General features: G+C 34.8%; 1 protein-coding gene across 30 annotated transcripts in view; it reads right to left on the minus strand.

Annotated features, from left to right (window-relative positions):
- The window catches only part of ABI3BP (ABI family member 3 binding protein), a 130,528-nt gene that overhangs the window by 80,714 nt on the left and 22,753 nt on the right, over nucleotides 1-27,061 (minus strand). For all 30 annotated transcript variants that reach the window (XM_010720269.3, XM_010720294.3, XM_010720238.3 and 27 more), the window contains exons 2-9: nucleotides 25,518-25,697; nucleotides 15,547-15,615; nucleotides 13,781-13,913; nucleotides 10,511-10,692; nucleotides 7,271-7,332; nucleotides 3,186-3,237; nucleotides 2,042-2,104; nucleotides 1,328-1,423 (exon numbers count right to left, since the gene is read on the minus strand). In XM_010720269.3, coding sequence (XP_010718571.1) covers nucleotides 1,328-1,423; nucleotides 2,042-2,104; nucleotides 3,186-3,237; nucleotides 7,271-7,332; nucleotides 10,511-10,692; nucleotides 13,781-13,913; nucleotides 15,547-15,615; nucleotides 25,518-25,697 — 837 coding nt within the window. The remainder of the gene's footprint in view (nucleotides 1-1,327; nucleotides 1,424-2,041; nucleotides 2,105-3,185; nucleotides 3,238-7,270; nucleotides 7,333-10,510; nucleotides 10,693-13,780; nucleotides 13,914-15,546; nucleotides 15,616-25,517; nucleotides 25,698-27,061) is intronic.

The raw sequence follows: 27,061 nt of genomic DNA on the forward strand, positions 1-27,061 counted from the left end.
TCTTCTTCTTTTTCTTCTTCTTTTTCTTCTTCTTCTTCTTTTTCTTTTTCTCTTTCTCTTTTCCACAGTCACATACTGCTACTTTTATTGCGCACCTACTGAACCCCTACTTAGTGAACCTTTAAGTCCTGCATACAGGTCATTGATGAACTGGCTCCAAGATTGGGAAAAACTCACTTATGGCTGCCAGCCTACTGTAATCCCATTTACTTTGATCATTTGAGCCTGACCCGTCAGCCAGTTCTTCACGCATCGCATTATGTCTTTGTCTAGCTATGCTGATCATTTTGTATAGAAGTATACTGTGAGAACAGTACTGAAAGCTTTGCTGAAATCCAAGTAATTCAGCTTCAGTTCAAACACATTCTTACTCAAACACATTCACATTTTACTGTGCTGTGTCTCTTTACCCTTACATGCACCCAACATCTGAACAAAAACAAGCAGTGTTCTTTTCTCACTGCAAAGCAAACCAGTCTGAGAATGTATCATGGTCAGTAATGAAGCAAGAGAATAAAATAAACAAATTAGAAATATGAAAAGAAGAAAATCTAACCTAGTTGTTAAGAATTAAAATTAAGTACTAAGACTAGAAAAGCCAAAAATTATCAGCTCCAAAGTTCTTCTCAAGAGATTTCTGTAAGATGGACCAGAGGCATTGTTAACATTAAAAAAATAGCGGAAATTCCCATGAGTGCACCATTCACAGACAATACGTTAGTTTATGAATCTTAACCAAAAACTTCAATAAGTCTATTTCAGAGTGAGTTGGAGCCTGCAGGTTCCAGTCATATTCACCAAATACACAAAACTTGTACTGAAATGTTCTGCTTTGTGACAATTTTTTTTCCCCGTGGATTTTATTACAAGAATCTCTCCATGAAACAATTGTTCACATTTACTTATATGAGAATTCATATAATAAAAATTCATTGAAAGCTTTTTATTAGAAAAGGACATAAGCCTACCATATTTCAAGATAAACAGTAAAAGATAGTATCTATGGAAAAATAAAAGTTAAAATGTAAAACAATACAAAAATTCTAAGGATTATAAACATAGCTTTGGATTCCCATCTTTTCTTTTCTTTAGATCATTTCTTCATTCCTTTGAATGGCTTTGAAATATCTTAAAAACCTGATCAGATGTTTTAAAATAGGTGATTCCAATGAACTCTAAGAATTCCAATCAAAATATTACATAAAGAAATAAAAAAAAAAAGGTTAAATAGCGAAAAAAGGGCTTTTCTCTTGTATACACAATCTCATACCACCTAAACTACTGGTACTGCTCATGAACAATAACAGCTTTGTTCATTACTGCTTACCCAGTTTTTTTCTGGATACTTGAGATATGTCATCTATTGACAGAGGAGGAAGAAGTTTTTGCTGAGTTTCATTGAGACCTGGAACAATAAGATGCACTACAAAGAAAGACGAAAGAGCCATTAGTTCAAGAAAAAAAAAAGAACAATATACAGGCTACCCTACAGAACCAGTGGGTGTGTAGCCTGAGTGTCTGAAAAATGGGTTAGTTCTGTTCTGTAACTATTACTCCCCACTGGAGCAACAAGTGCAATTTTCCCATTTTAGTACTCAATATAGTAGCACAATTTCACTATTAATTCGAATGGCAAACAATTAAATTCTAAGGCATATAACCCTTGAGTACTGTAGTATCACTGATATATAAACATACTATCTAGTGGGACAAAGAAGACTCAACAACAAATGTGTGGTTAATGACTACCTGTTTGACTCACGTTTGTCCATTGAAACTCATACAAAACAAACTTAAGCTAAAGTTACATAGTTTTAAAGTGGTTCCATAGTTAAAAAATTAAACACCTTCCCAAAGGCAGAAATAAACTAGTCATGAGGTGCAGTGAGCCTCTCTCATCTCTTACAGACAGTTCTACATTTACATTATATATATAAATATAAGGAAAGAACTCTCAGAATCAAGAAAATTTTAAGTATTTACACAGACTAATTTTCAGTCACGGAGGAGGGAAAATTAAAAACAAAAATCTTTTTGTCACCTAGAATTGCTCCTGGCAGAGAAGAACTATCTGAAGTTTTTGACTGTGTCCGATTCTGAATAACTGTGGAGACAAAACAAATATGCTAGCAAATCATTTGAAAAAAACTGAAACAGGAAACAAAGACACACCTGTGACAAATCTCAGCATTCTGAAAACCTTCTCTCAGTTTAATAATAAGAGATGAGGACACTATCTTTGTCTTTTCTGTATTTGCATTGTTTAAAAGTCCCTTAAAGGTGCATCTCTTCCCTAGCATGTCAGTTTGATATCTTTGATATAAACACATTATATGCTTATTTTAATATACATCCACCTCCAGCCCATCTCATTATGCTACCATTCACATGTCTTCAGAAAAGATGTATGATGGAAAAAGCAGATATGAAGTAAGCATCAGTACAGTCATATTTTATAGGTAATTCCTGTAATTTACCCTCATATCACCTCCCATTTTTCTCCTGTTCTTGAACTGTGAACTGCTTTAGAAGACTTTTTTTTGTTACTTAAAATGATTCATTATTCAATTTCTGATGGCAAATTTTAATCTGCAGTTCATTTTCCACAGCTATCTTCAAGTAGTTAATTTTCAAAAATTCCACTACCATGATAACTCTCACTACTATAGTTGCTACTAAGAAACAGGAATTTCTAAAGGGACATACATGTATGCTTGCTGTAGATGTCTCACCCCAATGACTGGGGAGGGGAGGAGAAAGGAGGTTAAAACAGTGATATAACTGAAAATATCTGCAATGCAGGCATAAAAAATTTGGTAACAGGAATCTTATCCATACTGTTGCATTTCCAGCTGAAATATTGAGCTGAGAGACCAAAATATCTGGACAATTCAATTCAGACAGAAAAGAATGGATAGTAGCAGAAGAAAAAAAAAATACCAGCATCTATTCATTCACTCAAGTAAGGCATTGTTCATAATGAAAATTAGTAACTCATTTTATTAACGAACAGGCATGAGTTGATAGTATTTGTAATTTGAGGATATAGTTGTTTCTAAACTTCTATCTCTTCTAAAAGGAAATATTCATGACATTTACAACATAATCACCTTTTCTACCGCTATTCATTTTAAAGGACACTTGTAGAATATTTAAAAAGAATTCTAAAAAATACACAAAATTACCTTGTTTGATTATTGTAACAGGTACCAACTTCTTATTATCTCTTAGCGTAAACTGGAAGAAAGGGAAAAAAATCCTTGGGATAACTGCCATAATAGTAATTGAACTTTCTTGGTAACCAAAATAGAGGGCTCTGATCCAAAACCACGCCTGCCCCACATTGACACTGGATATGGCTCTGGCTGCTCTTACTAAAGGCTACGCTATTGCTTCAGTTCCCAAGGGCTAACATGGAATATAACATTTTTATCTCCTTTTTCCAGCTTAAGATGTTTTGCTTCATAAAAACACAGTATTTGACAACTTAGGAAATCCCAATCTTTTTTTCTTTTAAAAATCTCTTGAGCATTCACTAGGGAGTAGACCAGAAAGCTAAGAAAAACTGACATTTAGTTGCAATAAAACATCAGAAATACGTGCAATTACAAATTTGGTTTCAGGATAATTTTATACTCTCAGGAATAGTATTTTTCAGCACAAACTATTCTAGAACCAGTTGTACTCAGCATTTTTGTGTGTGTATTCCACTTAAAATAAAATTAAGTCAAGAGCTGTTTTATTTAGTGAAACTGTTTACAAAGACAAATTGGCAAGCCACTTGTGTTCTCAGAGTTTTTACACTAAATAGTTGCACTTTTCTCCTCATTTGTCTTTTACTCAGATATTTTTGCTTAAGTGCAAAACTTTTTCAACATTTTGATACTATGAAAATAAGAAGCACATGAATGAACCCTGCATTTTAAAAATAAATTAAAAAACTGATCTGCAAGATTATAAGTAAGTATGCTCTACCACATGTCATAGGATCAACTTTTGAGAGCATGCTAATACAATGAAGAAAGGGGAAAAGGGATATTGTAAAGCCAGCAATATGAAAATGCTAAGTATGTTAAAAGTGGACCTTTTTCAGCTGTACCTGATTAACAAATAAAAAAATAAATCAGAAAAAAAAATACCTCTCTGCGTTAAATTACACCACTTAAAGTCAGCGTCAGTTAAAGTTTGTTTAGCACTTCATAGTAGCTGGTCTACTTCATGTGAGAACGCTTGCATGAAAATTTAGCATTTGATGACAGATTTATTTACTTGAGGATATGCATTTTTGCTGTCTTCTAAACATTTAAATCACTATAAACCACTGGTTGAGAAGCTTTGAATACAAACTAAAAGCTTAGGAACCTGGAAGAAGCCAGATCTTAAGAAATAAGAAATAAGAAATAATTTCTCAGGAAAATGGACAGTGGCTGCTTATTCTATGAAAGCCATTACTTTCTGCTACCTGAAAACAAGTTTGCATTGGTATGAACATGGTCTGGTATTAAGTGTCATTTTCAGCCATTGTCCTTAACAAAGGATATGAAATCATTTTCTTTCTTGTCACTCAGTATTTTTCCTTTAATACATATTAATAAGACTAACCTTTCTTATTTGCCTCCTAGTGAAAAACTGTTTCAGGTGAGCTTTTGAAGTAACCCTGCAACTTATGTGACTCACAAGTGGGAATAAATGCATATTTAGGAAGCAGCTGTCCATTTTACTATATTTCTCATCAGGAGCCTTAATAATAAAATAAAGAGCTCTTGTAATCCTAGGAAACACTAACACGCCTCCAGTGTTGGACTTGTAATCATAATTATTACCAGTCCTTTTAAAAATATAGGATTCTTTCATTGACAAAAGCATATTTTCTTTGTTGAATAATAATGAATGATTGTAATGTCAGCAATATTAAAATGCTATACATTATACACGCATTAAGATAAATTCAAAAACTAGCCTCTCAGATGAGGAAAAATAGCTGACATGAAATCCATGTTCTGCAGCTACTGTACATTAACTTTAATCTACATCAATCTTAAACTGCTGCTGTTGAAATCTAATACTTTGTTGTCAATCTCAATCTTCTTAGTCTCTGAAAGGGTCTCATACACATATTTCTATGTCTAGTAAAATTTTCTACTTAAGCAAACCATTTCAGAAACATCAAGATATCATCTAGTAATTGTACTCTTAATTGTATTTTCCAGACGGGGAACATAAAGTCCATTAGGTGCCATTAGTTCCTAACATAGTGGCAACTCAGTGAATGAAGGATGACAAATAATGTACTAATTAATTTCAGAGGAAAATTAGATTTCTAAGCTATGCTATAAATCAAACATTTTAAGTTCAGATGGCACATCTATGACATATTGCAGTTCTTCAACATTCTGCCAAATAGCATATGGCAACATGACTTTTAGAGGTACTTATTCTTTTTTTCGTATACTCCAGTAACCAAAAAAGCTATAATCAATTAAAACACATTTAAAAGAGACTCTTCAAGCACCACAGTTGGCCTTGAGTGGATAACCTTTGGAAGAACACTTTTTCAAATGATAGAAGATGGTAGCTATGCTTTTTGACTGAAAAACTCAAGAAGGAGTTCATTTTTCAGTGTGACATTATGAAACTTCAGGGACCTCATCAGACAGAAAGTAAAGAAATTTCTTCTGTTTTCTTTCCACCCTACCACCTCTCACTGTTTATGAAGAGAAAAACAATGACCCCTTAAGGTCTCTTTTTCCCCCTCCCTTTCTGGTTGTAGCTTACGCAGCCCCAGGAGCTTAGTCAAACTTTGTGGATGAACCTGCCAAAAGAAACACAAGCTGATATTTGACTGATGTTGAAAATGGAGAATGACTAGATGGATTGGTAATGCTGCCTTAATAAACAGCCTTAAAAACGTCTCAGTGCAGAGAAGAAATAGAACCATGCTCAAACAATTCATTTGTGTCTTTGGAGCAAAACAAGGCGTAAATAAATCTTGGCCTAAATAACAGTTATTTTGGCTTTGCACTGATGATGTGATTGCGTCACTGAGAAATACTCCACCTAATGCTGTGGATACTGAACTAATAACAATAATTCAAGAGTTGGACAACATCAGCTTAGTTTTACGACTTAGTTTTTTGTACCACTAAGTGAGAGTGGTAAGTGAATTTTTGGAATAATGTCTGGAATGTTTTCATGATATTTATGTGGAGCTTGATAAAGCCGTACCAGTCTTGATCTGAGCTTTGTGAAGCTGACTAAAAAGACAAGATGTTGGCTCTAGTTTTGCTTTCATGCTTAAGTTGTGCAAATATTTGGAAAACTGTTTTAGCTCACTTTCTCAGGACTTCTCTTTCATAAATAGAATATCTGCTCCCACAGCTGTGTCCTAACAAGGTTAGGGTCCTGACACGCAGGAATAAAGGAACATAGCTTTCATACCAGATACCAGAATGTATTACCTGGCCTTAGGCTGTCACATGCATCTTTAATAAAGTATTACAGGGCCAATGGGAAAAACAGCACAGTTGATTTAATCAACAACATAATGAGATGAGCACTTTCTTGAATATGTATTCAACTGGCTTCACATCATTGACAGATAAAACATCTTCTCTTGAATGAGAGACATGACTGTTAATGCAAGTGCTGGATGAGAAAAAACTAAGGAAATGAATAACATCGGTTTGATGAAACAGTTAAAAATTCTACCTTCCCACTTGCAAGGATTTAGTGAGCTGCATACTCTTCTCGATAAAGAAACTAAATTGCCCTTTTCAGCTTTCACTGGTTCTGTAAATGCTTGCCTCATATACAAGAGAGATCAATTAATTCCGTGAGTAGACTAATGATTTCAGTATACAGAAGATTCTTCTATGAAGTAACAGCACTAACTTATCACAAAATGAATAATTTGCAAGTACAATGTTGACTATAGAAAATTCTTGGATCAGCACAAATATCACAGATGAACAAATTTGTCTGCTACAAAGGGGAAAGCAAATTTCAATGTTAAGAATCTATGTACTGAAAAAACTCTTTTTGTTAAACCAGTATCAGTAGCTCTAATCAACTCAGCTACCATTCTTAACAATTTTATCAGTCCACACTTCTAAACATTTCTACACACAGTTACCAACTTTGAGATTTAACAGGTTTTTCATATTGACATTTGTGTCCATAAGCTCTTTCTCATTTTACTGTAATAGAGAAGCAAAAATTTGACAATTCAAAGTACAAAACTAATATAAAAAATAATACTATTTTTGCTTACCTGTGACTGGGTACTAGGTACCAATTTGTACATATTCTGGAGTTGTCCATTTACTTTTTTATCTGATTTGACAGAAAGAAAAAATAAATACACACTATAATTTTTGTATTCTCCAAGGAAATCAAATCAAGTTTTATCTGGATTTTTCAATAGCTGGGAAATTAATTTAAAGGGTGAAAAAATTTCAAATGTACGAAAATATACCATGTAACTCTTTTGTTCAAGCTTGTTTTTCCTGATTTTTTTTATTAATTAATTAATCTACAAAGCCTCTTCTTCACATTTTGACAAGGAGAAAATGTTTTAGTTGTACCACAGAAGTAAGAAAGACTGAATGGTCTTTGGGGGCTTTTTATGGGGAAGACAGATTTTTAAATAACCAACACCACCAATAAGCAAGGAAGAGACTTGAAAGAGGAAGAATTTCTGCATACAGTCTGTCAGTCTGGTACTCATGGTTTGAAGTAGCATACTGTAAACTCTTCAGTAGTTTGTACTTCAAATGTATCCATCCAAAAGAAATATATGTTCAGCTCCAGCAGTATAGAGCAAATATATAACTTCTCTTTGGATATGACATGTTTTCCTTTGTCTCAATATGTGATCAAAATAACTCATGGGTTGGAATCTCTAAACTTTTTCACTTTGGCTTTTTTCTCTTCTTAGAATTAGAAGCTTCTTGTGATGAAACTGAAAATATACAAGAAAAAAAGAGTCTCTTTTCCTCATCTTTTATATCCTAATACAATGCTTCAAAATTTGTCTACATATTTTGCCTTTGCATTGTTCTGTTCCCTTTGAGTCAACAGATCAATAAACAAAAATCAAGGTAATATCATGCATCTTCACAAATCCATCCAAAATGAATAAGCGATAGAAAAAATAACAGAAAAATTAGTTAAGAGACATTTAAGTAGACATGCTATCATGCAGAATCTTTCAAAGTGCTTAATATTTGTCAGGAACAGGATCTACTGCTGGCATGAAGACAAATATTTCACAATGATTTCATGACAAAATCATGTTAAGATGGTCAGAAATAATCAACTTTCATCTCTTTTGGTAAATTTTTGTTCAATAAATGTTGAACATTTGCCATGCCTTTTATGTCTTTCTCAAATCATGAATCAGAAAAAAGATTATCTTCCCAAACCCTCTCAACATGTTTAAGATAAAAGAAAAGTTTGGACTGCAGATTCAACAAATTCAGGAACACGCAGCAGCAATACCAATTTATAATAATTAATATATTCTTTAGTGAGGAAAGAACATTTATGGTGAAGGAGACGTTCCTGAATATTTGAAAAGACTTTGAGTGGCTGCAAGGCAGTCTATGATAAATCAGAAAAAGTGGCAATTTGTGCTCATTGGTAAACTTCTATATAGACAGACGGTAGTAAATTTAGAATGTTCACTCTATGTACTGTTCAAAATTTCTCCATCTGCCTACTATGAACTGACAATATGAAGGGCTTGAATCTGAAATATGCAACCAGCTATCTGATTAGAACATTAACATTTGCTGAAATCAAGTACCTCAGATGTGTAACAGAATAGTGCTTGTATCAATAAACCAGAGTGTAGTCATCCAGGATAAGAGCAGGCCCTCCGTATTTAGATGCTGCAGAAGCACCCACTGACTACACTCCAGAAAAAAAAATCTCACCTACAAAGTATACAAATTCTTATGAGATCATATCTTTCAACTCAACTCAGTGTGCCTCCCTAACTGACAAGAATGATTCTTCCAGGATGTTAAAAAATGCAACATCCGTAAGAAACCAGAGTTAGAAAAACTTTCAGTATAAACAGCAAATTTAGTGATAGCAATGTACATATTTTAATCATAGTCTTGAACACAGTACTAAACTATAAGCACTACACACTCTTTATTCCCTGTTAAATGTTCAAATATATTTCAGCACCTGTTCTATAAATTCCTTGGCAAAACAGCCATTTATTAAGCCTTCTTCAATGCTGTGAAGCGGAGTAATTTGAGGTGGGTATGGGAAAAGAGTATTCTCCATATTAAGTTCATGGTATAATGATGGCATTGTTCTGGACTCCCAGAATGACTCTACAGGCACTGGGCAGGTACCTTAAAGTTAGAGCTTTCTAATGTACGCTGAAGGCCAGGTAAGTTTTTGAGTATAGTGTATGTAGAATTTTGCAGTGCTACCAGCCACCCATGGCTCTGCTCCCTTATCCTCATTATGTTGAGTTAAATAATTTTCCTGCAACTTGAAACTGAGGTCAAAATAAAATTTCAGATGGAAATCTCACATGAATAAGGTTCTATTATGAGAATTTCCGTTCTTCCTGTCTCAGGGAAACTAGAAATACTGAGCTTAGGAGTTTGAAGCATCTTCTGACAAACATCATGCTCAGAAATGTCTTTAATTAAATGCCTGAGGAAAACTCAGATTGGAAAAAGTATGTTAAATCTTTTCTGAGATGACAGACTTCCTCTCTGTCCTTCTTTGAAAGGAGGAAGACTCAGCTGCTGCATAGTTCTTCCATTGACAGCAGTGATTCTTTGAACAGTAGATGGTTTTTTGGTGGCTAATTGATGTTACTTTGCCTGCACTTTCCTAGGACTTCGTATAAAAGAAATTAAAATATAACTGTGTGAACATCCAAAAGTGCCATATCCTGTCTCCATGAACACCCAAACAAAAGCACACTTTAGAACGTAAGTTTCCTATGAACACTATTTATGTAATTCCTTGACTGAAAATTAACTTTGAATTGAACTTTTCTGAAGAGTCGTAAGGGGCCCATTTTGATGTATGTTGGCTAGGACAAGCTCTTTCTAGCTTTTCACCAGCTTAAATTTGTAAGCACAAGACTCAAACAAGAATAATACTTTCCATCAAATCGGATTAGTAAAGATCTTACTACTCTAGGCTCAGAGAAAAAGCTTGAAATCCAGTCAGATGTATAAATACGTGGACAACGCTTGGTGCGTACCTACCTAAACTGTTACACTTCTACCAAACTGCAACAGGTCCTCTATCATTCACAATTAAATGAGAACATCCTTCAAATAAGTACATAACAGTTTTTCAAAAGCAAAAAATTTCTGCTTTCACCAATTCCTAAAAGAATTTATTACGGGCATGCAGGTGGCATTAAAACAATGAAAAACTGATCAGTAGTTTACTTTAAGTTCTATCACAACATAGGAAAAAAATGCTGTCAAAACTATTATCTATTAGATAATTACTAGAAAACACTTACTAGACAAAACTGTCTTATGATTGAAAGTCTTGCTCCAGACGCTATCCTCCATGTTGTCCTTAACTCCAAATTCATAAAGTGTGTTTGGCTTCAGATTGTCCACCACTGTTTCTGTAACTGGGCAAAGCTGAAAAACCCATTTCTTCTCTTTATCCTTTTCTCTGTAGCGAACAGTGTAGAACCTGCTCAACAAAAACAAGTTTTTCTTCAGAAAGAAACTGTCTGCAATCTTTTGTGTTATGAATTACTAAAATGACTTATATTAACTATTGCTTTTGTTCTTTTAGGTCCCTTAGAGTTATCAAATATCTGAAAAGCGAGCAAACAAACAAAATGTGAGCCTCATCGTTTCCCAGGTACATACATATTCCTCCTCACATAGGACCCAACATCACTAGTAGTATATACAGAGCAAAAATCAGTCTCATTAGTTGTGAACATCCACATGTTATGCTGAGCAGAAGCCACAAGCTTATTTTACAAGTAGTTTCTGCAATTCTGATGTATGCTGGAACAAGTCAATTGAACGACTTATGACTGTATTCATTAGTGAGCCTCAACAAATTTCTTAGAAACTTCTGCATCTCTCTGTGGTAAGGTGTTCCCCCTAAAACTAGTCCAAAAATATTCACAAGGGGAAAAAAAAGTAATAGTTGACATTTACATAATACAGTTCTCATCCAGTGTTCTTGTAATATATTGCCCACCCTTTGAACAAGAAAGTAAACCAAGACATTACTTTCTGCAGTTACAGTCAGTGTGATGAATACTAATGGATTATAACATTAAAAAACATGTCTACCAATATTGCTCAATTATATCAAGCAGCACCACCCTGAAAAAGTATGACTGTAATACTAGCCAGAATAAAACAATACAATGTAAGTACTGAGTTATGGCACAAGCACCCTACAGCTTGCTAGTATCCTTTTCAATATACAGACTGTATCACTGCCAAATTAGAGTGCAGTTTTCTGTGGTTTTGTTTTTTTGTTTTGTTGTTTTTAATATCAGAGATGTTTAGTAATTCTTTAATCCAAGTATTACTGAAATTTGTTACACGTACTGTAAAACATCCATCTTACACTGAAAAAGGATGAATTCCATCCAGCTGTTTTTTTGGTGGTGGCTTCTGGAGAAGAAAATTAAGACCAAAAAATAAATAGAAATTCAAAACCCTGCTATGAGCCTGAGAATAACTCAGAAACAAAAAGAATAGGAATCTGAGTTGTAAGGTACAAAACAGATATTCTGTGGAAAATATAAGGTGGTAAAAGAAAGGACCTTAACAAAACAATCAAAAACATTTTTAATACACTGAAAAATGTATCAAGTTTTAATGTCCAGATTAAAATTACTTAATATGCCAATAAAACATGTAAATGCATAAACTTCCTTTTGCCAAATTTACAGATGTGCACTCCAAGAGAAGAGTATACATGAAAGGTGACTGCAGAGCACAGGGAAATCCCTACTCCATTATTAAAACACAAACTATGACAAGACAATGGCCAATCATGGAAAATACTATCAGAAACAACAACTGATTTTGCTACATGTTTTAGGAAAGGGGCAATTCTTCTGGATTTCTTGAAACACAAACAAAACATTAACTCTGACCACTCCATCATGACACTAATTATGTTGAAGGCTCAGTCTTCCAGAGTCAGGCCAGAAAAGGCAACAATCTTTCTCCTGCAGCATGATAATGCCAGGCAACAGATTACTTCAAAGATCATGGAGCACACAAGGCAATCTTAGCTGGACTCTTCTGTATAGTCTGAATACGGTGCCCTTCTTCCCTTCCCCATTATCCTAAGTCATAATAATGTCCGTCCTCCCCTTCCCCATCTCCCTAATTAAGATCTGTAATAAACTGGTCGGACCAACATTTGAACTGTTGTTTCTTAATCTCATGCTGGGTATATAATATTAAAAGAACCTCATCTCCCTCTTATAAATCGGAGCAAGATAGTCAGCCAGCCACTACAAAGATATAAAGGATCTTTTGCCCTCTGCCACCAGACAGAAGGAGGGGACCTAAGCAAGTTTCTTCTCAGAGCAGCAAGCAAACCCATTTCCTGCATGTTTCACCCACACAAATGCCCTTATACATCAGGTTCTGGAACTTGAAAGTAGGCAAATGATAGTGTAGATAAAAGTCCATCTAGGCTGGAGGAGTCATCTAGGGCTAGTCAGCCTGACCCCCATATCACAGCCACGTCAGAACTCAAAAAGTGTTTGTACAACGCTCTCAAACATAGGGGATTGGATTTGTGGTCATCCTGTGTGGAGTCAGGAGTTGGACTTAATGATATGTCCTTTCCAACTCAGGATATTCTTTGATTCCATGATTGCAATAGAGAAAAAGATGATGCTGATGCTTGCAAACTGGATGTAGATACATTCTTAATGTGCACTAATTTTTTTTTTTTTTTGGTTTTACACTGCTGAGTTGTATGGAGCTTAACAGGGAGTAAATGAAGATCAAAATACTCTTTTGTCATAAAAGGAAGAATACAAAAAGAATACTAAAATCATAGGGAAAACATAAAAGCAAGAGTACTTGCAAATACATGTTATCAACTGCTAAAAGTTTTCAAAAATGTAAGAGTGCTCTTATCTTTGAAGCTAACTAGCCTTGTGATTTTCTTAACACTCCCACTTTGGAAGACTTCCTGAGCTCCATGTCTACTGTACATTCATTAAAAAATGACAACAAAACAAATATTGTAATATAAGAGAACTTCTACTTAAAATAGAAAATTAATGAAAGCTGTACTCTAATAGAAATATCAGTAAAGAAGGGAAGTGATAAGACAAAACATAGAAAGTAAAAATCAGATAGTATTAAAACAAGGTCCCATTCTCTTATTAAAGCGCAACAAAAGCCATATTTTACTTCTATTGAGCCAACTTTAAATCAACATATTTCCTGTCATTGAACAATGTTTCTTCCAATTTATTCAAATGCAAACAAAGGTAGAGCCAAGACCACTGCTGAAGAGCAATAAAGGATCTATGGTGAAACTGAGATCTGTACTTCAACACATATGCACCTGACTAAATTTGCTATCAAGACAGGTAAAGGCTTGCTAAGCACTAACTTAAGTAAAGAAGAAAACTTACTTCACACTCAGAATTAATGCAGTGTTTTAATTTACACTGTCATTTTTCTTCAGCTACGCTGGTTAACAACCTGCACAGCTTCAAAGTTGAAATGTTACATTAAAACATTATCACTGCAAAAGCTGTTTTCTGTTATTTTACCTGTCGCTAGCACAGTTACTTGTTGCTGTCCAGTCATGCTGAGGGTTGACTAGGATGCCCCAAGAGAGGAACACAGAAGTTGGGGTGAGAGTGCCAACTACCAGCTGCAGAGGCTTTTGATTCTTGTTCCGACCTAGATAAGAAACATATAATTCCAATTATAAGTTAGTTTCTCTTGCATTATGTAGGGGAAAGATTTTGCAGTTGGATAGTCAAATAAATGAAGACCTCTTCTGAATTTCAAGGGGTCAACTGTTCTCAGCTTTTCTAAAATATTGTCTAAAAATGGGGTTGGAGAGTGTCTCTTATCTGTTTGTTGGCTTCCCAAGCCAAATATCTGAAAGAAAGAGACTGCTCCTTTTCCGAAGTGAGCTGAGCATGAATAGAGTAAAAAAGTGCAGTATGAAGTTTGCAGAAAGGAAGGGAAGATACATGTAGAAACCACAGAAACAGAAATTGGGAGAGTGCTTTAAATAAACAGGTATTGGACACACAGTCAAGCTGCAGAAGCAACAGAAAGAGCGGTTTTATTAGGTCCTCCCTGAACTTACACAAAATGTATTTCAACCTTGGAAGATACTGGGATTTTTCACTTCCAGACTTGTAGATTCATGGTAAATAAAAAAGAAATAACACATCGTACTATTATTTTGTTGGCAGGAAAGATTAATTTACAGAACTTTATAACAGTTTTGTCTTATTGCAGGTTTTCTTTATGTCTCGTTTTTGAGACTATGAAAACTTTAATGTTTATTTTTGTATGATTAGTATATACATAATTCAGATTATTTGAAGTTCCTCTTTCTGTATGACAGATGGCAGGATTCCTACTAACACAACAGGTGTGTCCACAGATAATTTATAGTGTAAACAGCACTTTCCATCAAGAGTGGAAATAAGACCAACAAAAATTCCGTTGTTTTGAATTGTAGGTAGATTTGAATTGGTGTCTGTATCTGGGACATTTTTGGGTTTTAGCCACATACTAAATTCAAAATACTTATATTTTGGGTGATACTTAGATTAAATTTGCTCTGAATGAAGAAGCACAACTATCCTTCATATGGAAAGATAACTTTATTTACATGATGTTTAAAAGCTTTTAAATACTTTCAGAAGTAAGATTTTCCAACAAATAGTTGGAAATGAAGAAATGATCTAGAGCAAATATTTTGGACCTAACATTTATGGACTACAAGCCCAATGACAACCTTAGTTCTTTAGTTCCTTAGTTGTATGAAAGAGGACGAATGAAAGGAAATTCATATATACTTTGTATCATTTTTTCATACTTGAAATATCTAATTTACCTATAACTCCTCAAAATATACACATGACCACAAGTTCCCTAAAAGTTTAAGCCACTGAAACAGGTCTGATTTCTTTTCATACCTTTTGATCCCTAATATCTCTTCACTTAACAAGCTCAATGAAAATCTGATCTGTACTTTCAACCAATGTATGCAGGTGCATTTAAACTTCTTGGTGTATTACAGAAAAAAATTCAGTTAATTTTCAGTTCTCGTAGAACTTTTTACAAGGATTGTCTTCAGGTATTGTACAACCATCATGTCTGTAACTCCACATTCATGACTAATTACTATCTGGGAAATACTGGTCTGCATTTCGCCTTCCCACATATGGAGTTCATGCATCTCAGTAAGTCACTTACAGTTACAGATATATTTCCAGAGAAATCTAGTAAAAACAGGATATTATCTTCCTCAAAACTACTTGATGAAAGAGATTCCGTGGTGCTCAAATACCTGAACAAGATTTCTTGTTATTTGAAACACGTGCTGGTCTCACTGAAACCAAATACCGTGGCTCTGCATCTGTAAATGAAGAAAGAAGTAGTATAGATTTAACATTTATTTGAGATGGGGATTAACCTATAATTTATTAAGAAAAAGTCCAATATTCAGTGAAGATTTGATATCCAATTTTAAGGGTCTTTAGGAACATTTTCTTCAAGGTTTACTCAAAAATCATTCAGAAACATTCTAGCCACCACGAAGAATAACACATCACACATCCCTGCATAAAAGATTTTGCCATTCTTTTTTACCAAGAGTTAACAAATATGTGAACTTGACAATGTAATATTTCAAGCTGGCTGTTATTTGGAAAGCAAAGGATAAGGAAAGCTCAGATGAAAAGGAAAAAGCTTGAGAGCTCCTTAGGCAGTTCCCATCTGCACAGTACTTTCAGCTTTCCCTATCTAAAAGCCAAACACATGAGCAACCAAGATGACCTACTGAACAGTGTAATTATATACATAAAAGACTCTTAAGATTATTTTATCAGAACAAAGAAATTCTGCTAGGATACTGTATCCTATTTCTTAAATATACTTGCACACTAAGTGAACGCAATAACTTGTGGGGAAAGGTTGTTTTTCTACTGCTCTCATCACTTCTGTATAACCAAATCCCCGTAGTAGCTGCTGATGCTGCCACAGGAGGAGGACTTTCTCAGCATCAGATCTTTCTGAGGCTGATGGTTCAGATATTGTCAAACACCTTTTCTACTAGTGCTTAGCTACAAAACAATCCCTTTCAAAATTGCCTCCATCATTAACTAGTAGCAAATTTTTCCTGTGATGTCAAAATAGTGTCAACATTTTGTTGCATTATGCATCATATTTTGTTTTTAACCTTTTAGAACCATTTAACGTCATGTTTTCTACTATTAATAACTTCTTTTAAAAGTTATATATTGTTTCTGATTGCACATGTTAATTTTCCTATTTTAAGCAGTTTATGAGTAAAGAGTTGGCATACTGTAAAAGAGCAAGCAAAGTATGTCCTCCATCTAGCACACTATACTTCCTTAGATTAATATTAAATTATTCAAGATTTGCATGGCTGTTTGGTTGCAGGGAACAACAATGTCTGACAAATTTCATGAAGTATTCACATCACTCAGAGTCCTGTTTTATAGATATTTTACTGAAGACTTACTGTGAGATGTACCTGTTAAATGCTTGGACAGTTTTGGATGCTCTCAATGAACATAATAACATCTAAGATCAAGAGACTAAATTTGTACAAAACTAACAAAGGGCTGAGTCTAACTGACAATTCAGGGTAGTTACAGTAAAAATAATGTTGCATGCAAAAGGAGAGCTATAGTTAAATGATTTCCTTATTATGTAAGTTCATATCAGAGGAAAGAGAGAAATCACATCTTCCATACCTTCTGACATTCATATTCATTACAATTTTAAAACCTGTGCTTTGTTTCACAGGAAAAGAAACACTGCAAAATATTTTTTAAAGCTTTACCTGAAAAAATCTGTCTCCATTCTAACTCCAGATTAAACTTCTTTGCACCACTTCCCATAAAATGTTAGTCTGCTTTATTGCAAAAACACTACCAGAACAGATCACATTACATACCCGTAAAAGACACAAAACCCTGCCAAAGATAAGAATTTTCATATTTGTATTCAATTTTACCAGAATGACCTAAGTTTCCTTTAATGTACAGCAGGACTTCAGCCACTCTGAATGATGCATGCATAGTCACTGGGCGTCAGTTGTGAAACTGTTTGGAAATCTTTTGGAAATATTTCATATAAAATGAAGTAAACCAACTTTTACACAAACTCTGACACATTAGAGAGACATCTGATCAGTTTGGATGACATGAAGACACATGGCAAAAACTAACTTGACTGATACTATGCGTATGTCTCTGGATACCCATGCTACACATGTACTTTAATTACTGTTTTTTCAATGGGTTTCAGTTGCACCCCAAATACATATAACGCAAGCATTGAAAGCAACTGCTCAAAACAGTGTGGATGAAAGACTGCGTTTAAGAAAAAAACAAAAGAAAGAGAGTAACCCTAAAGTGCAATCATCCCTTCAAATAAAAACAAACAAACAAAAAACAAAACAAAACAAAAACCAAAAAATAACAACAAAAAAACCCCAACATATTTTAATATTTATAGCAGCATACAATTCTGCTAGAATCTATACAATTACTTAGAAACTTAGTGTGCTGAGACCTGAAACTAGAAATAAGTGACACTTTAAACTATTCTTAAATATTATGTTAGTTTATATTTTAAAATAAATTTTAAAATTATTTTAAAATAAAACAAAACCAACAAAACTTAAAGTAATATTTCCTCATGCTATGCATTCATGACTATTTGGGAGAACATTATAATTCTCACAAAGTGCTGAACAACACGACTATGAGGACTGGTCCAAAAGTAATATCTCCTATTTTACGACATTGGCACACAACATCAGAGGTGGATGCTGGTGCTATGGCTGTAGAGGGTGAATCTTCCCACCAATATTCCCCCACATTTTGTTGCCATGTGACAGGTAGCAGCAGAGGGGCAAGATGTCAAAATGGTATCTGACGTGTTAGTGAAAATAAAGCAGAGGTGTGTCATTGAATTCCTCCATGCAGAAAAAATGGCACACATTGACATTCATGACGCTGAATCTTGATGGAGATCAAACACTGGATGTGAGCACAGTGAGTCAGTGGATGTTGTGTTTCAGCAGTGGTGACAGTGACGTGAAGATAAGCCATGCTCTGGATGGCCAGGTACAGCTGCCATATCCATGAAATGTAGAGTGTCTCGGTCAGCACATCCACATGAATTTATGGGTTATGACCAGGGAACAGTATACAGAGCTGAATATTGGCTTTAATGCATTGCAAATGATGGTGGCAACCTTGGAATATTGCAAAGCTTTCACCATGTGTGTTCCAGGAATTCTCACATAGGAACAGAAATAACACTGTATACAAGTTTGCCAGGACCTATTGAACCAATACAAAGCTGAAGGTGACAAGTTCCTGGATCACTTCATTAGCAGTGAAGAGATGTGGTGTCATCACTGTGAGCCAGAGTCAAAACAGCAGTCCACAGAGTGGCAAGATGTGAATTCTCAATTGAAGAAAACATTTAACATGCAGCTCTCAATGGATATAGTGATGTGCACTGTCTCTGGGGTTTGGAAAAGGACGATCTTTCCAGATTTTTTGCTTGCAACATCATAACACTGGGTGCCAGATCATTTTAAAGACCGTGGAATACATTGCCAATCTTGACCAAACTGTCCAACCACAGTGTAGTCCGGATTTGGTGCCTTCTGAATTCCATCTGTTCAGACCAATGAAAGATTGGTGGTGTGGGCAACATATTCATAACAACAACACTGCGATAGCAGCTGTGAAAGAGTGGGTTCGCCTCCATTGGTGCAGATATTTATGAGCACATCATGCTGGCTCTTGTTCATTGCTGGCAAAAAAAGCTAATGGTAGTGATCAAACACAAAATAGTGTTTTGTAGCTGAAAATTCCCTCTATCAAATAGTGTTATTGTGCTCTTTGTAGCTGTTGTAGTTTCCAAGAAAATAAATAGGAGGCATTACTTTCAGAGTAACCTACATACAATATCATTAGTTCTGACCAACATTTTGAAACCTCACAAATTACAAAAGTCATTCTTCAAAATTTGTTTAATTATATATCCAGTATACAGTAAATACATGTGTGGTCTTGTAAGAGTTCAAAATATTTTAAGTGATTAATCTTTTCAGAACTACATGAACTTGAACAAGTTCAGTTCGAAATGTATTTACAAATTCAATACCAAAATCTTCCAGGTTCCTTGCACTTAATGTCTTCTTGATGAGCTGATACTAAAAGATGAACATTAGAGATCTGCTTGTTAGAACCTGTTAAGTGCCCATTATTAAGGTTGGAGTGACAAACACCATGGTTAACAGATTGTTTCAGCTGGCACGCAACTGTTTCTGTACAAATCCCTTGAAACTGCAAATCGAAAGTCCAAATAGTGACAGACTGAAGTTTTCATTAGGAAAATGACCAGTTGTGCCAGATGATTGCTAATCAACAAATCCAAGCTTAATTCTTAGTATTATAGTTTTTTATTTTTTAATTATTATTATTATTTTAATTTTTTGGTTTTGATAATTCATTTGGGTGGCTCCAGTATGTCATCAGTATTGCTCTTTCAAGTTTAAATACTCACAGCTGAATAAAGCAGTGCCAGTTTGGAGCAAAACGCTACACTCAGACAGTCACGTACACTCAAAAAAATAACCTCTGAAGTAGGAGGGTATCCTACTCATGGACTAGAAGCACAAAGATTTATAAAACACTAGGAATTCTATCTATGGCATTCAATACATACAGAACGTACCTGCATATACATTCAATACATATTCTTAAATCTATGTCATTTCATTTAAGCACCACAGCTATTACACTCAATGAACCATCACCAGGTAAACAAAATACTTCTCTGAACAACTCCATTAACTCAGTATTTTTTTCATTCAAACAGCCTGAAAGACTCACGTGCACACTACACCTACCATTCTGTCTACAATTTACTACAGAAGAAACATTTCAAAGACTGCTAAGTTCATAGAATTAAATCAGTACTTTCACAACATTATACAAGGAAAAAGCAACTGTTTGACTAAGATTCTGTGATATTTGTGATAAAAAACTATTAAATAAAATTTATTACCCACTTGAACAGCCTGGAGAGACAACCAGCCTTGAGGAATATAATGAAAACGCATGTCACTAATCCAAACTAATATAACAATTCTATACACTGTATATTCTACATACTATTCTTTCTAATCAGTGACAGGTACTGAATTAATGTTTACTTACTTTAAGCTATCTACTGATCTAGCATACATCCCTGAATTACACTTTTTAAAATGTGTTCAAGGAGATATTAGAATTCTTCCCTTTTTGTATGCACATTTGCTATAAAACGGAACTGCCAGCACATTCTCCTCATCAGTACACAGTCTGCTTCAAGTAAAGGAAAGGCTAAACAAAGTGGTCCAACTGTTTCTTAGAATACATTTTGTTCAGATTTTAGCTAATTGCTGTCCATTCTTACCAAATTTCATTGTCTCCATCCAATTTTTGGGGTTCCTCCAGCAGTAACATTCAGGAAGACTGACTTTATTATCTTCCTAATCAAGTTAGATTAAACTAGTGCAAAAATCTCAAGGAAATATTCTTTGTGAGTTGTGAAGACTGAGAAGATTTAGATGAAAGTCTGAATAAAGCTCAGAATATTTGGATGGGTCTTTTCACCTTGCTTATTAGTCTATTTGAATTTAAATTCTGATATCTTTTGATACCATCCATTTAGCTTTCTTGACCAACAATAATGTCATTTACTACCATGTAAGCTTGTGAGTATCATCAGCACCAAAGAAAACACATCCTGCACACTGATACTTCTTCATACTAACCTTTAATGCTACCTCACCATTGTCATTTACACTTCAAGTTAATTCAAATTGAGCTGTCTAGCAATGCATAAAGCTGCTCAAGAGTTTATTGGCAGCATGAGCTCTTTAAAAGCTCAGGAAATCAAACAGAACTCTTCTTTTCTACGTGCTGTCTGCAGGCAATTCCTGATTCATGGATGATATTACACAATTGCTGGCTCAGTTATCAGTTTAAATGCAGTGTAGTTTAATGGGATGAAGTTCAGTGAGTCCAAGTGCCAGGTCCTGCATTTCAGCCACAACAACCCCAGGCAATGCTACAGTCTTGGGGCAGAGCGATTGGAAGACTGTGCAAAGGAAATGGATGTGGGGATGTTAGTCGACGCTTGGCTAAATATGAGCCAGCAGTATGCCCATGTGGCCAACAAGACCAATGGCATCCTGGCTCATATCAGAAATAGTACAGTCAGCAGGAGCAGGGATGTGATCGTCCCTCTTGAATACTGTGTTCAGTTTTGGATCCCTCACTACAAGAAAGACATCGAGGCCATGAGCCTCAGAGAAGAACAACAACGCTGGTGAGGAGTCTGGAACACAGATCCTATGGGGAGCGGCTGAGGGAGCCGGGATTGTTCAGTCTGGAAAAGAGGCTCAGGGCAAATCTTATCGCCCTCTGCAACTCCATGAAAAGAAGTTGTGACAAGGTGGGAATCAGCCTCCTCTCCCAGTTAACTAGTGATAGAACTGGAGGTAGTGGCCTCAAGTTGCACCAGGGGAGGTTCAGGTTGGATATTAGGAAAAACTTCTCTGAAAGAGTGATCAGTTGTTGGAATGGGTTGCTCAGGGAAGTGATTGAGCTATCATCCCTCAAGGTGTTTAAGAAAGCTTGTAGATGTGGGGCTAAGGAATATGGTTAATGGGCAACATTGGTGGCAGGTGGATGGTCAGACTAGATGATCTTGGATGTCTTTTGCAACCTTAATCATTCTATGATTCTATGCAAAAGGAAAGAAAAAACAAACAAAAAACTATTTTAAGAATCACTCCAAGGAGGAGCTGAATATTTTAGTAGATGAACTGAAAGTGGATGTCACGCTTTCTACAAAGCCATGTGATTTTCCTGGAAGTAAATCCTAAGAAAGATCATATTCTCATTTATTCACTTCAAAATACATAAGTATACATCTGTGAGCTCATAAAATCATAAAATTAAATCTTACTGATTTTGTGTTTAATGTTAACAGAATCACCAACGTTGGAAAAGATCTCCAAGATTATCTGGTTCAACATCCACTTAGCACCAATATTTCCCCTTTAAACCATGTTCCTTGACAATTTTAATACTATCAAATCAAGATTCACTTCTCTATAGACAGAGGAAATCCATTCTCCCAGATCTAGTCATGCTCTCATGAAACGATATTCTAAACTAATATTCCCTATCCTGCTGGGGAAACATACCTTCTGGTTACCACCAAATGCCCTTGAGTATCCAATTCTAATCTTTACTTTTCAGCAACTAAACCAATTTAAAGTTGTAGTCAGCTTCAGTCTCTAAAGCTGTCAGGAAAGGTCTTCTCTTTCTATGAACTACTAAAACTGGCAAGTGAGAAAAAACCTTAAATTGTGCTAGTCTTGGTCTAAACAGACCACAACATCTTTTCACATTTGGAATTCACTCCTTCCATACTGTTCAGAAAGAGCTGTAACCAACCACTTTTCCGTGTGCCCTGTAAATTCTATCTGTTTTCTGTAAAAGTGGGATAAGATGAAGCATGAGAGGACTGAGAGAATTGTTGGAATGAATGTGAATACCCTTTTATAAGCCTAACTCGTTTTGCTGTGGGGAAAAATGTTTGGAACATAGCCTTTGCAAAGTGCACAGTGCCATCTGAATGACTAGAATATCTAAAAAATAGAATAGAAAATATCTGTGGGGTGAAATTTAAAAAAAGAAACAAACACCAACAACCAAACAAAACGAACATCACTAACAAAAATCATTGTTTTAATATGAAGATAGAATACCAGGCCAATTTCATCACTTGAGATGTGCCAGAAGCACAAGAAGTAACCAAAGATTTTTCAACAATACGGCCTAGGAGTTATTGTACCTTTGGAAAGTGTCTTGAGAATTTTAATACTGCCCCTCTACAATATCTTGTTTTTTCCAGCATCCATATAAAGCAATGTCTGATCTCTGAGTGACAGAATTAAACCTATCCACAGTTCCTAAAACTAAGAACCATCCTGGAGTAAATTCAGCATCCAGTCCCTGAAATTATGGGAGGTGCTAGCGGTCACCAATGTCTTCTCTTTAACTCTGTTGCATGACATTCTAAAACAGAGCCAAAAGCACAACATATGTTTCTTCTTTTAGCTCAAGTTCTATATTCATACAGTAGCATAGCCAATGCTGCTGTTTAATGTTGTGTTTAGGATTAATGCAATGGGAAATATGTTGTGTTCTCTGCTTCCAAATTCCCATGAACAAATATAGTAAGCACGTAATGTAACACTGAAACTTGTAACTAAAAGCAATATTTTTAACAAATGTACTGTTAATTGCTTTAAGCAAATGTTTGTAACTTAAAATATATACCTATTACTGTTAGCATCTTTTATTCCTTTCCTTTCCTCTCAAAGATGACATTTTCTTCAAGTTGGAAATGCTAGTCCTTATAGCAGTACTAACAGATTGCATTTTTAGCTATTAGATATTTAGAACTTATAATCAGGTTTACTGTAACTAGAAAACTTACTGACAACTTTTATTAGCATGAGTGAATTATATTTTGATGTTAATATCCTTTAAAATAATTTAGACAGTATTACTCATCACTTGTGCCTTTCTCTAAAATTGTGCTGGATTATCCAGATACTCTAAAGAAAATGTTTTAGTTTCAATAGAGGGGGTATATATAATGGTGTTTCTCATCTTCAAGATTTCTCATTACTTCAAGATTTTGCTTGCTTAACTGTAGGCTTTAATGAATATGCATGCAGCTAGCCACTCCATTGGACTGCAGAACCAAATAAAGTTGTCTACAGTTCCTGTCACTAGATGTTAGTATGAAAGCTACCAAGAACCAATATGTTCCAGGTGACATTCAGCTTTATGTTTTCATATGGTTTCACAGATCATTAGGTAGTAACACTGGTATTAAATGGAGGGAAGGGCAAACTATCTACATGTGACTACATTCAGGGCTTTTTCCTCTTTCCACGGATCTCAAAGTATGTGCAAAATAGTAACTCCCACTATTCCTGTAATACAGCTATGCAGGTATTATTCATACCCACCTCTACAAAGAAGCCAGTACATCATTTTTACTGAACTGTTTTGAAAGTTGCACATGGCAACATTAGATTCATACAGCTTAAGTGATGTTTATGAACTCAAACACTGTATTGGTGATAAAAGTACAGAAAGATCACAGAAATATCAACTCACGAAAAGGAAGAAGTCAATCATTTTCAGAGAAATCTAATGAAGGTTCTTAATTATCCTATGTCTAACATCTTATTTATCACCTTTCTTATTTTATAATTCTCAGCCTGGAACACACATCTAGAATCGCCTTGATTTACTGCATTAAAAACAATGCAACTGTTACTCCTATGTTTATGCATGCTTTCTCTACTCTCTTTTACACAAAGGCCACTGACATTGCAATGATGAGGGTAATACAAGACTCTGGATTCATTTCATTGATGGGAAGATTAAAGAAAGCAATAGGAAAATTCTCAGACACTGGACAGATTTTGTATAATGTAAAATTCTAATAAATCAATGTTTTATAAGAAAATTATAACTGATCCAGTTCTCCTGGTTTGCTATTCTATCGATACTGACAATCCAGGGTTAAAAAGACAGCCTAATTTACTCTTTGTTTCCTATTCCAATCAACAAGATACAAGATTTCCAATGCATTTTAATCTCTTCCATACAACTCATAGAGTTATATTTGTAACATCTGACACAGAACGTAAAGGTTATTCTGCAACATGTGCAACTAGAACGTGCCCCTTCAAGAAAATGCATCATTTTGTTATAAACATTTCCAGTAAAGTGAATCAACCACACAATACTTAAAATTGTTTTATTTCTGCTTCTTTGCTACGATAAAAACATAAGCATCTCCCTTATACATAACTGCAGATTTAGGCAAATCGTCTCATATCATCTGTAATGCAGTCAATAGAGTACATTCTCTTAGAATTAAAAATTCCCACAAGTGAAAATCCTCAAATATAAATAACAAGCTCTTCCAAACAACAAGAACTTATTTTTTCTCCTTAAAGAAACACTGTGATCTGAAATTCTTCCCAAGCTAACCTTAAACACACAAAAAAAGCCCAAACAGCACCCCAGTAAGATCACAAATTAAGAAACCCAAAGATTCATAATATCATTGGTCTATTTCCATATGATGACAACAGTAGCATGGAAAGGAATAATACTTTACCAAGTTCATTTATGTAGGTGCTTCCATCCGAAGGTAAAGGAATGTACTGATTAGAGAAGAAGCTGCTTCCATAACCCAGGACAAAACCTTGAAGTTTGGTGTTTTGGCTTGGTCGAATATACCTCATGCAAACAGTGTCATCTGTTGCGTTGATCTGAACTTTCAGACTCTGTCTTTTCACTACAGAAAGAGAAAAAATTAAGAGAAGAACAAAATATATTATCTTGTAATTATGTATTTAGTAACAGAATATGACATTATAGCAACATAAGACCATTCAGTTTGTTAGATGCAAACAAACAAACAACTTATTTTGTTTGAAGGTAGATTCTCATGGCAACTCAGTGTATTTCAGAAAGCAAGCTGTTACATATAACTGTGGTTTCTAACATGCCTACTTTTTTCCCTTCATCAATTTAATAATATCATTAGCAGCTTCTTCTACAATTGTAGAAGAGTATGTGAAGTAATCAGAAAAAATGTAAACATATTTTCCTTTAAATATAGGAGTTATAGCAGTAATTTAGGATCCAGAGATAACAAAATGGCAAGTCAGGAGATCATTCTCTTTTGTTAGCAAAAATAAATAAATAAAAAATAATAAAAAAATAAATAAAATAAAATAAAATAAAATAAAAATAAAAATAAATTGTAAGGATGCTATAGCACTAAGACATATTGCAAAATTAGAGGATTAATGGTAACTACGTCTGAATAAAAACGCTACAGCAGTTAGTTATTTATTTTCAGTTGTGTTCAGAAGGAAATGTAATTTTCTAGTTGGAATTAAACTAGAACACCTAGACTAATACATACACATTACTCAGAATTTCCAAGAAACATTTTAAAACACTGAATGTTTGTAATGTTTATAAAATTTTCATAAAGTTGTTTTACTTCAGGAGCTAAAACCTAAAGAAAAACAATGAGAGATGTATGATTTGTCATTACATAACAGGGTAGAACAATAACTTCTTTCTCTCTCCTGACATATCCCTCCTCCTTTCTCTCTTCTTTCCAGAGATAAATGCAGACTGATATTCAAAATTTCTTCAGACAAGTACATACTGGTTCTCAGCAATCACTCTACTACTCTTCCTCTGGTGAAAGTACAATGACTGGAGTTACTGAGAGGTCACAGTCTCCATTTTCTGAAAATGATTTAGTAGTAGTGATGAGTATGCAGTTATCTGAAAAGACCTAGACCAAACTCTTCATGCCCCTTTCCTTTATACAAAGGATACAAGTAAAGTGGATGGAAAACATTTGCCTCCAATTAAACCCTTTGTCTGAAGAGCAATCAAATAAACGCACTCAGGAAACAAAGAGTCAGGAAGCCGTCCCAATTCTACAAAGGCTACTTTGCCATATCCCAGGAAATGACAGTAGTTTGAGACATCTCAACTCTTTGCCATTATCAGTGATAAGGCACCATTCTGGGGGAAAGGGTGGTGGTTCCTTCCTCATTTGGGAAACAACTTCTTTTATCTTTTATCTTCTTTTACAAAACTATTGTATATTTAAAATGAAAATAAGATAGTCAG

This window comes from Meleagris gallopavo, chromosome 1 (genome assembly GCF_000146605.3).
Source record: "Meleagris gallopavo isolate NT-WF06-2002-E0010 breed Aviagen turkey brand Nicholas breeding stock chromosome 1, Turkey_5.1, whole genome shotgun sequence".
Taxonomy (NCBI): domain Eukaryota; kingdom Metazoa; phylum Chordata; class Aves; order Galliformes; family Phasianidae; genus Meleagris; species Meleagris gallopavo.